General features: G+C 33.8%; 1 protein-coding gene across 1 annotated transcript in view; it reads right to left on the bottom strand.

The window, feature by feature from the left end:
* Positions 1 to 7916: 7916 nt before the first annotated feature.
* Positions 7917 to 14268, bottom strand: part of Mgat2 (alpha-1,6-mannosyl-glycoprotein 2-beta-N-acetylglucosaminyltransferase) — a 114763-nt gene continuing 108411 nt past the window's right edge. The window contains exons 8-9 of the mRNA XM_090385256.1: positions 10731 to 10855; positions 7917 to 8279 (exon numbers count right to left, since the gene is read on the bottom strand). Coding sequence (XP_090241382.1) covers positions 8021 to 8279; positions 10731 to 10855 — 384 coding nt within the window. The 3' untranslated portion in view covers positions 7917 to 8020. The remainder of the gene's footprint in view (positions 8280 to 10730; positions 10856 to 14268) is intronic.

Below are 14268 nucleotides of genomic sequence, written 5' to 3'. Positions count from 1 at the left end.
ATAAAATTTAACATATGAAAAGGCATGGAATAATGGAAAACACATAAAAATCAGTGTGGTAAACCTAAAATAACATTCAGAATTAAGAGGGACAAAGCTGCTAAAATCATTAAAAAAAACCTAGATGAAGTAAATGTAGAAGCCTCTGAAGAGACCAGTATAATACTGAAAAATCACATAGTTTGAAAATTTGGATATTTTAAGAAACATTATAATACACAGAGATACATTTTTAAAACCAATTATCAAAATTCATCATAGGTCTCCTCATATTCTAGCATAAATATGGTATTTAACAGATAAACAGACTTATAGCCATATAATATATGCTGTAGGTCATGCATTGAAAATGGACAATACTTTAAATTATCAAGGATGTAATCAGATTATCTTATTAGCAATAAGCATCAGCAGCCTCAAATATAACTGTATTCAAATGGCCAACAATCATATTTTCACATAAACAACATGGGCAGCAGTCAATGGGAAACTTAGTGATTTTGACAGGACAATATGTGATGCACTTGGAGTGAAGAAAATGAAAAATAACACCTTTGAATTACTATACCAAAAACATTAAGGGAACAAAAACAGGTGAGGGAGGAAGTATCTTGAACAAAGTTATATAGTATTACCCATTAGTTTTCACATTTCAAAATGAGCATGCATCAGAAAAATTGGTCGATTAATAGGATTAAGCTTACCATTAAGTGTCACAGTTGAATAATATCATTCCTTTTGGGTTTCCTCATTTCTTATAGTGCATATAATAAAATTACAGACAATTCTTTTGAATATAAATAACTGCTTTTATTTATCAAGTCATTCTTTTGCTTTTCTATGCATTATTTACTGTATTCTCCTACCTTTCAATTAACATGTCCTTTGATTATTTTAATAAAAATAATACTCTCATTTAACATTTTAAAAAGAAACTAATGCTTTTTTTTTGTATAGTTTTGCTTATTTATGAATAAAATGGAATAACCAGGAGTTTAATTTGTGTTTAGTTGATATCTCAATCCCCATTCTAATCTTATTAGTAAATTTGTTTAAATGACAAAATACTTCTAATTTTCTGGAATTATACTCTAATGCCATTTACCTAGATGAATTTTTTTTTTTTTTTTTTAATTTAATATTCAGAAGTAAAAATCCTAATTATTTTCAGTGGTTCCTTTTGAGCTCACTTTCTGAATTTCTGCTAGTATGTATCTAAATCTGCACTCAAAGTGTACTCAAAATCATTTATCTTAAAGGAAGCTAAGATGCCTGTCTATAATCTTTATGCACCCTCAATGTAGCATTACTCAATTAAAATATTATAAAAGTCTAAAGTGTTAATCCATACCTTTTACAAAAGTTGTCTGCGTATACATATAAACAAAATCTATCATCAGTTGGGCTGCTCAAAATCTTTCAATGATATTTGGAGTAGCCCAAAAGACATACATAAGAAATTAATTCCTTTCCCCTTTTATTTTTGCTTGCTATAAAAAGTTTTGTTAGTTGGTTTTAGTATGCCATATTATAAAACATCAATTAGGAAAACACAGACTGAAATTTAAGTTTTAAAGCTAATAACTGATAACTAACATTTTCTTCTAAGATATTTTGGCATAAACAATTTTCGGTTTGTAGGAAATATTTCAACTTTCAGATACTTCAAAATATCAAAGCTCAAATTCACCTTACTTGCTATGGGTAATTCAATATTTACAAAAATTTTACAACAAAAAAATATGTATACTTCATAGTTTCACTTTGGAAATAAAATTAAAAAGGAATTTTTAAGAATGAGAACAAAAATTAATTTCAATTTTACATTACTCATCACTTGTTATATGTCTGTGTTTATTAAACTTCTTTTCTGGTCACAGATAAACACTGCATATGGAAAAATCTTTTAGCAAATTACTGCTTTCACCTTACTAGCAATATATTTTTAATGTTAGTATACACAGAAGGCTGGATACATAAATGGGGTGTTGGGCCATCACCAGCACCCAGGACGGTACAGATTCGATGTCACAACAAGTCTGTCAGGTGCTGGAATTCTTCGAGTAGGACATAAGAGTACTAATTAAATTTCTGGTCATTATCTAAGTGTTCCTTAAAAGCTTGAATAGCAGGGAGGAAACGGAATATTACAAAAGCATGCTAAGATTGAATTTTTCTTAAGCGAAAAATTACAATTCATTTGTGAAAATAACTAGTGAATTATAACAAAAGAGATTACATAGTTCAAGGATGAAATGGTGAAAGAATGTAGACAAAAACTGAAAGGGTGGGGAAGAAAGTTTAAAAACTAGCAAATATTAGCTTAAAAACTAGCAATTTATAATGAGTGGGATCCTCCAGATGTTTTACATAAGTAAAATTTTCCTCTTTTAAGAAGAGGAGCAACTAATTAATAGTTTGAAGATTTCAAATATAGTGAATAAATAATGCAGCTAATGATGGGACAGAAACAAATCATTTTTCCCCCCCCCTCCAAATCAACTGGTAAAAATTTAGGGTGCAATGATTTAGGGTGTTATGGATAACACTGTTATCCATAATGGCAACATGAATATTTATCTAAGTATGTGGGGGTATTAAAAAGTTCGTACCCTGACCTAGATAACCTCAATAACTAACGTGAAATTTCCTTCCCATAGGTGATCGTACACCAGAATCTGAGGAAGGACGCTACAGCTGACAAAGTAGAGTATCAAGCAGTGATCAAGTTCCTGAATTTGCAGGGCAAGAAAGTGCAGGAAATTGACAAAGAAATGAAAGTGGTGTATGGGCAGAATTGTCCATCATATGACACTGTAAAAAAGTGGAAACAGGAGTTCCAGTGCAGTCATACAAGTGTCTTTGACAGGCCAAAAGATGGAAAGCCATCACTATCCACAGACAGTGAGACAGTTGTAAAGGTTAAACAGATGGTACTGAATGATAGACGTGTGACAATTCATTTCATCGCAAATGTAGTGGGAATTAGTTATGGATCTGCCCACAGCATTTTACATGACCATCTGTCTAAGGTCTCCACATGATGGGTTCCAAGATTGCTGATGCCTTTGCAGATGTCAAGAACTTGTTTCCTGACCTAACACCATCAGACTTCTTGTTTCGAGAAATGAAGAAACCAATGTGTGGACAGCACTTTGATTCATCTTAAGTCAATGAAGTGGAATCATCGTTTCAGGCAAAAAGTGTGGACTTCTATGATCAAGGCATTAAAACAACTGAACCATAGATGGAAGAAATGTGTTACTATACATGGAGAGTACATAGAAAAGGATTAAAGTTCTTGTGAAGTTTCACCTTTCTGGGGCTATTATTTCTAGGAAAGGGTACAAACCTTTTGATATCCCCTTGTATTATGACTACTTTTGCACAGTGGGAAATTATCAGACTGTAAACTTATTTAAAAAAATAAAAAAAAACACTTTTCAGCTTATAACAAAAGCAAACATTTACAGCATAAGGAATCACTCTAGCTTACTGAGTTATCAATGCATGGTTCTCATTAAAAGGAGGTACAGGTGCTCCCAGACTTACAGATGACTACTTTATGTAAAAAAATTAAAACAAACAAAAAAAAAAAAAAAAAAGTGCCACAAACCATATACATTTTTCTAAAAACAAAATGTCTGTGTTGCAATCAGCTATAACTGTTGACTTCAAATATACCCACAGTCTAGTCTTCAGTGGGAACTTTCTAAGGACACAAGACAATACCATTGCGCATGTACATAGCATATCACATGACATGCAATGACTTGTATGTAGCTAAAAAGGGGGCTTCTTGTTAAATTATTTTTTCTTTTGTCTCATTTTTACATCCCGCTATTTATACTACCAAAAAAATGCTGGAGTGCACTTATATCACAAAAGAAGAAAAGACAATGCCTGGTTTTAAAGTGGCAAAGAATTGAATAATGCTTTTGGCTGGGGAAGAATGCAGCAGGGGATTGCAAACTTAAACCTCTGCTTGTATACTGTGTACAAAATCCTCTGCATTAAAAGGTATCAATAAAACCTCCCTTTCTGTAATCTGGAAATCTAATGCTAAGGTTACACTGTCCATATTTAAAGAACATTTCAGAGAGAATTTGGCTTTCAAAATCTTACTGGTTCTTGATAATGCTTCTGATCATCCTCCACCACATCTGGATGAAAATCATCTGAACATTCAAGTTGTCTCCATGCCACCAAACACAACCTCACTACTTGTATAACACCCTTGCCCAGACAATTTCTGCTATAAATAGAGATGGAATCATAGTAAGGGAATTTCAGAAAAATTACACTATTTCATCAAGGACATTGCAGAAGCATGGATGGAGGTGAAGGCAACAAATTTGAATTATGTATGGAAAAAACTGTGCATCAATTTATGAAAAGCTCTAAGGGTTTTGAAGAGAATGATATAGAAGCACCAAAAAAAATTTACATTCACTCATTGTCTTGAACTTGAAGTCTGTGATGAAGATGTCAAAAAAAAAAAAACCACTTAGACTCTCAAAATGAGGAACTTACAAATAAAGATTTAAGAGCTGGAAGTGCAGAAGATGAGCCAGAGATGGAGGAATCCAAATGTTTTACAACAAAAATAGTAAAAGCCTTTTCATTGATCAATGCCAGTTTAGTACTGCTAGAGAAGCAAGACAAAAAAAAATCAAACCTCCGTACACAAATTCATGAGAAAGATTGAGCAACCTCCTCAACTTGCCGATTCTCTGATTCCAACTTTCGCACCATGCTTCTATGGGCCTTCCACTTTTTCAGCTATTTTAGAACCAGAAGTAGTCTGATGTTGACAACATTCTCTCTCTCTCTCTCTCTCTCTCTTCCCCTCCCCCAACCACATCTCCCTCCAACTAATATCAGTGTCATATGCCCTGCCCCCTTCCCAAACCAGAAATAAATATTATCTTTCTATAGATTAAAAATTTCCTCCTAGTGATATATATATATATATATATATATATATATATTCAGCCAATGGGAGAAGAGGGATGCGAGTTATGTGGTAATACATATAAGATATGTAACAGAAGCTCGCTTTACTGTTGTAAAACAAGCTTTTGCTTTAGAATGATTATACTATATAAACCTTGTGCACACGATTTGTTTATCTAGAATGACCACATGGTACCATTCTTGATTTCCATATGTAACGTATTTATTATAAAATTTAGGTGTAAATACACCATAGTTTGCTCATAAAAATGAACTACATTCGTAGTGTAAAGACATCAATTTAATTGTATCTTATATTGTGACTGCCTTCACAACGAGTGAAAAGATGCCAAAAGGTGTACAGAATCCTTTTAGCAACTCATATTGTGGAATGACATGATTGAAACGCCAGGGTACCTGCCCACCCACCGACGATAGGCCAACAAGCCTTGAAATGTTGCTGTCTGAGTGGTGCCCACTGAAAATAAGTAATAATAGTCTTCTCTATTAGTGAAGCGTTACTTATTCGAGGTAGTACAATACATGGTAACTCGTTCAGGTAGTCACAATATGAGATACAATTAAATCGATGCATTCACACTATGAATGCAGTTCATTTTTATGAGCAGACTATAGTGTATTTACACTGATATTTTATAGTTAATGTGTACTCATATTCTATATTGCCTCATGCATTTATATTTTTATTACAGTAATGTATTTTTGTATTCACAGCTGAGGAAAAGACACACACAGTCTAAAGCTTCTGTATTTTATTTTATAAAAGAAGCAAGCGCAGCGAGCAGGGGGTGAAGCTCCCTAGTAATTATTAAAATAACTTTTAAAGTATGCATATATACTTTAAAAGTTTTGTTTTTTAAATAATAGTTTAATGCATGTCATGAGTATGTAACTGTAATATACAAATGTTATGAGACAAAGTGATTTCTTAAATTGCACACTTATGTTTAAGTTAATATGCAAATTTTGGGTGGTTTCCCAGTTACATAAAACTGACTTTATTTGTGGGGAAGTTTCTGAAACAGAACCCTTGCACAAGTTGTATAGTGCCTGTACTAATAAAATGCTAAAGCTGGTACATTCCTTTTGCATATCTTTTCTACTATTGTTTCATATTTTGTACAAACATGTAGTGATTTGGATTAGAAAGAATGTATTTTTAGCTTCCATGGCTTGCTACATTTTCTTTAAGAGTGTGTGTGTGTGTGTGTGTGTGTGTGTGTGTGTGTGTGTATGTGTGTGTGTGTGTAAATAAGCTGATATAAGAGCAACTAAGAGAAATATATCCCGTGTCTATATATATAATGTACCTTTGTCCTGTCAGGGACAAAAATACACATATGTAGTTGGCAACTACTAAATGGTTCTTTGTATTCATTTTATGCTATCAATAATTGCACAATGATTTATGTAAATGTGTGTGTGGGTACAAAATTTCTCCCCTTTACCCTTTTCACAATTACTTAGATCTGTTTCTTCAAGGTCATTTGAAATAATGGCCTGTTTGAGTATAAATTGCCTTGAAATTTGTCCTATTATATGCTCATCTTTTATCCAACTAATAGCAAACAATTTTAACAGATAGCCACTTTTGGCTTACAAAAGCAAAAATTGAAGAAATTCGCTGGAATTCAGATCCAAAAGCTAATGAAATCCTCTACATCTATAAACAGATGTGAAAGATTATTGCTGAAAGAAAGTAATGAATATTTTCTAAATCATATTTCAAAATTGAATTTTTTTTTCAAATTCTGGTTTGATTTTTGCAATTTAACTCTAACAATAGGCAGTTAAGTCAAAATAAGAAGAAAGTAATATTCAAGTGTTTATGTACAAAGTTTTAATATTTACAAAACTGAAAATTCATAAAGAAACCCACTCCACAGTGTCACTCCCAATTAAAAACTCACTATAGGGAGCCCCATTCGTGAAAGGAATAAAGAGCAAAGGTACATTATATTTCACAGGGCACACGTACCTAGCTATTCTCATATTAGTATACAATTATTCTTCTGTTATCAGCGGACTATTTTTAATTGGGTATACAATGTCATTCTTGTCTCTCACATTACCTTCTGTATTTATATATTATTCTGTCTCTCTGTCTCTCTGTCTCTCTCTCTCTCTCTCTCTCTCTCTCTCTCTCTCTCTCTCAGTATTATTTTATCTAACCTTATACATACACAGATATGTATACAAACTCAAATATAATCCTTGGCTATTCATTTACAAATGGCACAGCTGTTTGTTCAAGCTCTGTATATTTCGAAATAATTTTATTTACCTCATGTTTTTGCCTCAAGTAATAGTTTTTTTTCACAAATATTTAAAAATTAAACATTAAGTAACAAAAATGACCAAAGTGTACTTTCACCTTTTCCCCTCTTCTGCAATATCCAGTATGCAGAATACCATCTAGTAGGCAAGGAGTTAAGAAAGAATTTCAAAAGTTCGGAGGTAGAAATTTCTCATGAAGTTAAAAAAATGGAAATGTTTCTGAAAGCCTAAATAGTGACTTTCAGCATATGATGATTTTTATCACCTGAGGTGCATCTGACTTGACAATACTTCTAAAACAATACTTGATCTCAAGACCAGTTATTAATATCACAGTATAAATAGTTTCACACTGTAATGGCACTTTTTCAAACTATACTTAAAAATCCCCCTATTTTTTTTTTTTTTTTATAAATCAGATATCTTTATAAAGATGAAAGCATATGAAAAAGTTGCTTCTTTAAAATTATTTTCAAAATTATGCTTTTCAGAAATGCATATACCACAAACAGCATATACTATATATGTATATATATTTACATGCACAGAAGAACTAAAACAATAACCATACCAATAACTGTAACCTCAAATTTTTCCAATTACTTCATGATCATATAATACTAAATTTCTAAGAAAAAAATATGCAAACACACACATCATATATGTGCATGTAAGTTTGTGAGTGAGCAAGTCAATGAATGAGAGAGAATATGTATTTCATGAGCTGGATACCTTGTAATACCTTATGTGCTACCAGTTTTTAATATCACCAGGATGAACTTGAGGTCTTCTGTACAATTTTAGCTCTAAAACTGGTAAAATTAGTCACTTGATGTAAGCAAAGTTTATGATCTCGAATATCTCCCCATCCTCCATTACCTTTTGGAGGCTTAAAAGGTTTTCGAAAACTCTGGCGAAGATTGAGATGAGGAGGGAAAAGATGACGGTTAGCAGATGCCAAAATCTGAACTACTCGTTGAACTACCTTGTCACTACTACAATCTTTACCTCTATGGTGAACACCACTAAAAAAAAAAAAAATAAATAAAGATAATTGCTATTTTTAGAAAGTGATAAAATATAGGAAAAATATTAAATTCTATAACCTGTCAACACTGTTCAAACTGAAAATTTGCAACATTACTCAAATTATTCTAGCATGTTTTCTCCACCCCCATGATAAAAGCAATGTTCTCATTATTTATTGTGCATATTGAGAAAAAACATTAAGATGTTCTAGCACAGACCATTCAGATTTTCCGGTCCCATCAATGTCCATAAGACATTTATTTCCCACTTAAGTTCTACATAGTGGGATATCCTATTGATTAGATTTTCATACATCCAGTTTTCAGTTCATTCTCCCATGATCAGAAAAGAATATTCTGCTATTTTATTCTTCACTGATTGTGCAGGATGGAAATTTCACTTCAGAGCCAGAAAAGGTTCCTGCTCCAACACCAGTGAAGTAAACATACACAGTAATGCATAATGCAGTTATTTTAGAATTAAGGCATGTGTTGCTGTAGTAGTAGTAGTGGCACATGATGCAAGAAAGCAAGTGTAGGAGCTTATGCAGCATCAGCCAAAAAAAAAAAAAAAAAATCACACCATTCCCTCCAAATGCCTGTCCAGTTCCTCCTTAAATTTATTTAACCTATCAACTTCTACAACGACAGATGGAAGTTTGTTCCAGCAATTAACCACCCGCTGGCTAAAGGCAAATTTCCGCACATCTATTCTACATCTGTCCTTTCTTAATTTGAACTTATGTCCCCGTAGGTTGGTAATCTGAACAAGTGGAAGGATCCCATCAGAATTCAGCGTGCTCAACCCATTCAAGGCCTTATAGACCTCAATCAGATCACCGCGCAGGTGCCTAGTCTCCAGCCACTGCAATTTGCAGAACTGTATTGGTAATTAAGTTACTGCGTGGGAGGAGTTTTTAAAGGGGTCGAAAAACGCTGCTATTTTACATCTAATTGACTATCTCACAGCTTCCATACTGCTTATGTTAGTTTTGATTCTTTAGGTTGTTTGGTGCACTGAAGAAACAGGTAGCTATTTGATATTACAAAAAGTTTCAAAAGTGTGTTAATAATGTTGATTCATTTTGTTAAGTGTGTAGAAAATTGACTTTGAAATCCTAAAACAAGTGTTTACTCAACCCATATAGAAGCTTTATACTTCACATGCAATATTGGAGATTTGAATAACAGTCAAGCTCCAGGAAATGCTTCAGTTCATGTGCTACATTTCAAAATTGTGATTAGAGGGTTTGCACTCAAAGCCATTTGCTGTTCCAATGGTAGCAATGTAAGCAATTATTTGACTTATATATCTAGTTCTCTTCAAGGTAAAATTGTTTTATACAATTCCCAAACTTGTTATCTGTGCTTCAACCAATACTCAGCTATCTGAAGAATTGGCTTTGAAGGAGGAAGAAGATTCAAGCAATGAGTCTGTCAATAAACTGGCTGCAGCATCTCAATTTATGAATCTGTACTCCTAGCCATTTATCGTGACAGCTCATTTGATTTCTTAATTCATTCTGACTGAATTAATTCAAGATAAATTCAGTTGGAATTAATCTTGAATTAATCACAATTTTGAATTTAAAAATACATCGGGTTGCACTTTTAGGTTTCATATCACAAAAGGTGCCAAGATAACTGCTTTTTAAACATCAGAAAAACCGGACTTCATATTTCTCTGAGCAGTTATTATTTTGCAATGATGTCCACATCTATCCTGGTTGCACATGCTGACAAAGAATGTTATAGAAATATGCAAGCATGTTTATAAAGTGCTGACCGTAAGTAAATGCTTGTGGAATACATGTGGTGACCTAAAAAGGATGCACTTCTTTTTATGAGAGTGCGACAGCAACAAAGCACTGAAGTTATATAGTTCAAAAATATCCTGTTAAATATTTTAGTTCTGGTGCATAAAAATTTGTTGCATCAGCCTCTCAAAAACAGAAATAAAGTTTTCTGCCTCCTCTCAATATTAAACTGAGCCTAATGAAAAATTTTATAGAGCCACAAATAAAAATCCAATAATGGATATTTATATTTAAAAAATGACTTACCAAGAACACTTGAAGCAAAAATCAGAGAGGGCATTTTTGTTAGCCCACTAATTAGAAAACTTATATTGGACAGTACATTTTAAACCCACATAAAAATGATTAAATAAAAAGTAGCATAGAACATTCTTAAAATTGCCAACTACCAATTTCCTAGGCAACATTTTTTTAAAAACAGAATCTCAGCTTTTGGTTTCCTCAACTGCCACACATCTAATTTAAGCTTATCACTTGGTAGAAATCCTGAGGCTTATATGACTAGTCTGCAGACAAATTCCAAGAAAATCTTGGAGAAACAAATAGTTGCTTCACCCTATTTTCTGCCTTCCAATCATGAAGCGTGAAAACACAAAACTAAAAATTTACTTAATACTGCTAAAACACTCACCATTCACCTATATGAAACACTCGAGGTGCGATGGCAACCATGGCAGTAAGAGGTGAAGGTAGGCATGTAGCACTGACGTGCTGCAAGGACCAGTCCCAATTATAGTCATCAAATGAACAGAAAGCCTTTTTATTACACATATACAGAAAAAAAAAGTACAATTAGACAAGAATAGCACAAATCATATCTTTCCAATATGAACATAATATTGGAATTAACATAAATGCATTATCAATTTTAACTAAAGATATAAGGTGTTTGAAAAGTTTTAGGACTGATTTTTTTTTTAAATGATACTACTAGTACCATGCATTGGCCACTGCTGAAACTATCCACTATCAAAGTCTGAACTGGCTCTATGCCAAGTTTCATCAGTATGCAAAATTGCATGCTACTGGAAAGTCGCATTTAAGTTGGTGCAGTAAAATTGCATCATTGTGGATTCAAGGACCAAGCAAAGAGTGGCAATAAATTTGTTTTAAAGCGGGAAAAACTGCAACTGGCACAATTGTGATGGCAAGTGCAGCTTATGGACATAAAGCACTATCACAATCCAACATTTTTCACTGGTAGGTGTGATTCCATGAAGGGCAGGATGATGCGCAGAGTGGTTGCTGCCCCAATCTTGTGCAGATGGGACCATCGAGAGTTCAGCAGCTGTTAATGGAAGATCGTTGCATGTCCCTCTGATTAATAGCATACCAGCTTCACATCAGCAAGGATACCCTGCTTTTGACTGTCATGATTTGGAAAAAAAAAAAACTTGTTCGCACTTTGTACCATTGCATGCACTGATGGTGCAACAGAAGGAGGAACCAGTTGCAGTGTGTCAATATTTGATTCAGATGGCAGGCAGTGATCCAAACTTTTTTTTAAAATCATAACTGGATGAATCCTGGTGCTTTGCGTACAAAGACGTTTGTTCGTGCTTTGCGTTCGAGACTGGTTCCAAAAGTCTTGAACCAAAACAATACTGGTGAAATTTTTTTGACTGACAAGGAGCTGTGCACAAAGAATTTCTACCAGAAAGACAGGCTGTTAAGAATTCAGTGTTAGGCCAGATGCGGCTGAGTCAGGTGAGTGATTTTTGCTTCTCAACAATGCACCTTCACATAACATCGTCAAGAAGTTTCTCACATGGAAGGGCATTACAATGCTTCACCATTCCCCACATTTTTCAGATTTGGAACCTGCTGATTATTTTCTGTTCCCCAAAATGAAATCCCACCTGAGACACTGTCACCATTTTGAGTGTTTCGTGATCCAAAACATGTGATGAGGGAGTTAAACAGAGTTTCCCAAGATTAGTTCCACAGAGCCACCCAGAAACTGTATGACTGTGCAAACAGATATATCAAGTTATGAGGGATGTACTTTAAAGATTAAATGGTAATAAAATTTCTTCCCCTTGAGATTTCAATTTTTTGTGAATGTAGTCCTAAAACTTTTCAGTCACACCTTGTACAGCCACAGGAAAATCAACTTCTGTTCTTGAATAAGAACATGTCTACAGCTTGCAACATGAGTTTAAATAATATATTACACTCAGAGCATAACTGTTAAACATGAAGAGTAATCACCATAAAAACCTATCAATTAGACTAACTAGAGAAATTTAAACAATTAAGATATATTTTATAAGGCTTAGATAAGCAAGTTAAGAAAAGGGGAAGTCAAGCATGCCAAAAGTACATTAATACCAATATTTAAGTGCTGTGAATAAATAAACAGTTGTATTGAGAATTATTTAATTTTGAAAATTTAATGAAATATTTATATAGCCAGATGTTCAGAGCACTTATACACCCTCCCTTCAATGACTAATAACAGTAATATAGTCAAGCCTCATAAGCCCAACACCTCTAGTATCTGATCCCTTTGCTGCATCTTGGAATTTCCCAGATTCAATCAAGTTTGTAAAAACTAAACCACCACCCACAATCTTTCAAGTGATCATTTTATAATAATTATTAAAAGAAAAATTTAAAAAGCAAAAATACTATACTTCCGTTTTGCAACTTACCATATATAATGCTATCTATCTATATCCCATAAAAAAGTAGGATGGGAAATTATTATATTGTACAGTAGAGTAAAAATAAATTTTCTGCTCTTCCAAAATATATGTACTGGTTGATGAACCAATGTGACAAGTTGTGCACAGCTGCTTCACCAGATTCCTCCTGATGAGTGCCTTTAATAATGCAATCTTTTCAAAAATGATCTATGCGTGAATCATCAAAAACTCTTCTCCTCAATTCTCTCCTCTCTAACCCTTTCTTTTAGGTTGTATTAAATACCACCTAAAAGAACAAAATATCACCTAAAAAGGGCATATGCAGGCTAAATATATAGATAATTCCCAAACTATGAACATCCAAATATACCATATAAATATGTGCCATTACAGGTGATAAACCATGGGACCACAAAACTAAAAATCTGCATTAATTTAATATTGTCAAAATGCTCACCATTCATCTATTCTGAAATAGAAGAGGGAACCACAATGAATCAGTTAGGATGCCATCTTATTAGTAGTAGTAGTTTGTTTGTTTGTTATTTGGTTTTTAGGAGCATTAGCAACTAAGGCCATATTGCTCCGGGATATGCGGTGGTCATTCCCTGACCTTTCCGCATCCTCCGTATTTGGTGGTCATGGGCTCAAACCCCGGTATAATCAAGAAGCATGTCCTACGCACTGCTGCTCCTGCCCACGGAGGCACCCTACCTGTTGACTGAAGACAAATGTCTACACAATCCATTCTGCAATCATCCTTCAATTTGAATTTATGCCCCCTCATATGGATAGTTTAAGCAAGAGGAAGAATCTTATCAGCATTGAGTTTGCTGAAACCATTCAAAGCCTTAAACACCTCAATTAGTCACCTTGCAGGTGCCTAGTCCCCAGATGCTGCAAGTTGCAAAACTTGCAATCTGCACCTCCCTTTGTTCCCACTCAATCTCCTCCCTTCTCTGTACCCATTCCAGCAACTCTACGTCTTCCATAAAATGAGGCCTCCAGACCTGTATGCAGTACTCAAGATGTGGCCAAGACTATTGCCTTAAACAATAGGAAAATCACGTCCTTATCCCTACAACAAAATTCCTGTATATCACTGACAAAATCCCATGAGCTGTCCTGGCAGCTTGTCTGCACTGCTCTGAGAACTTCACATTTGACTGTGCAATTATCAACTGGTCCTTTTCATTTTCCCCCTCAGTATAATACCATACCGTCAGTATGTTGCACTGGGATTCAGGATAACATTAAAAAAAAAAAGTATAATCTTTGAAATATTTTTACAAAAATATCAAAACCAACTTTCACCCATTTGTATTTGCTAAGTACAAATGGGTGAAATTTAGAGTTTTGATATTTTTTTTCAAAAACTGCAATATAAAACTTTGGTGCTTGGCTATTGTGTTACAACAAGCTAATGCTTCATTTACAAATCCAAGACTTTTGATCTCACCGAGTTACTATTTATGTTTATGAATAGCAGTAAAAAATCCCATGACCTTTGATCAAAATTCC

The sequence above is a fragment of the Mastigoproctus giganteus genome, chromosome 11 (genome assembly GCF_048544385.1).
Source record: "Mastigoproctus giganteus isolate SK-2022 chromosome 11, ASM4854438v1, whole genome shotgun sequence".
Lineage (NCBI taxonomy): Eukaryota > Metazoa > Arthropoda > Arachnida > Uropygi > Thelyphonidae > Mastigoproctus > Mastigoproctus giganteus.
This window is presented reverse-complemented; position numbering and strand designations above follow the sequence as displayed.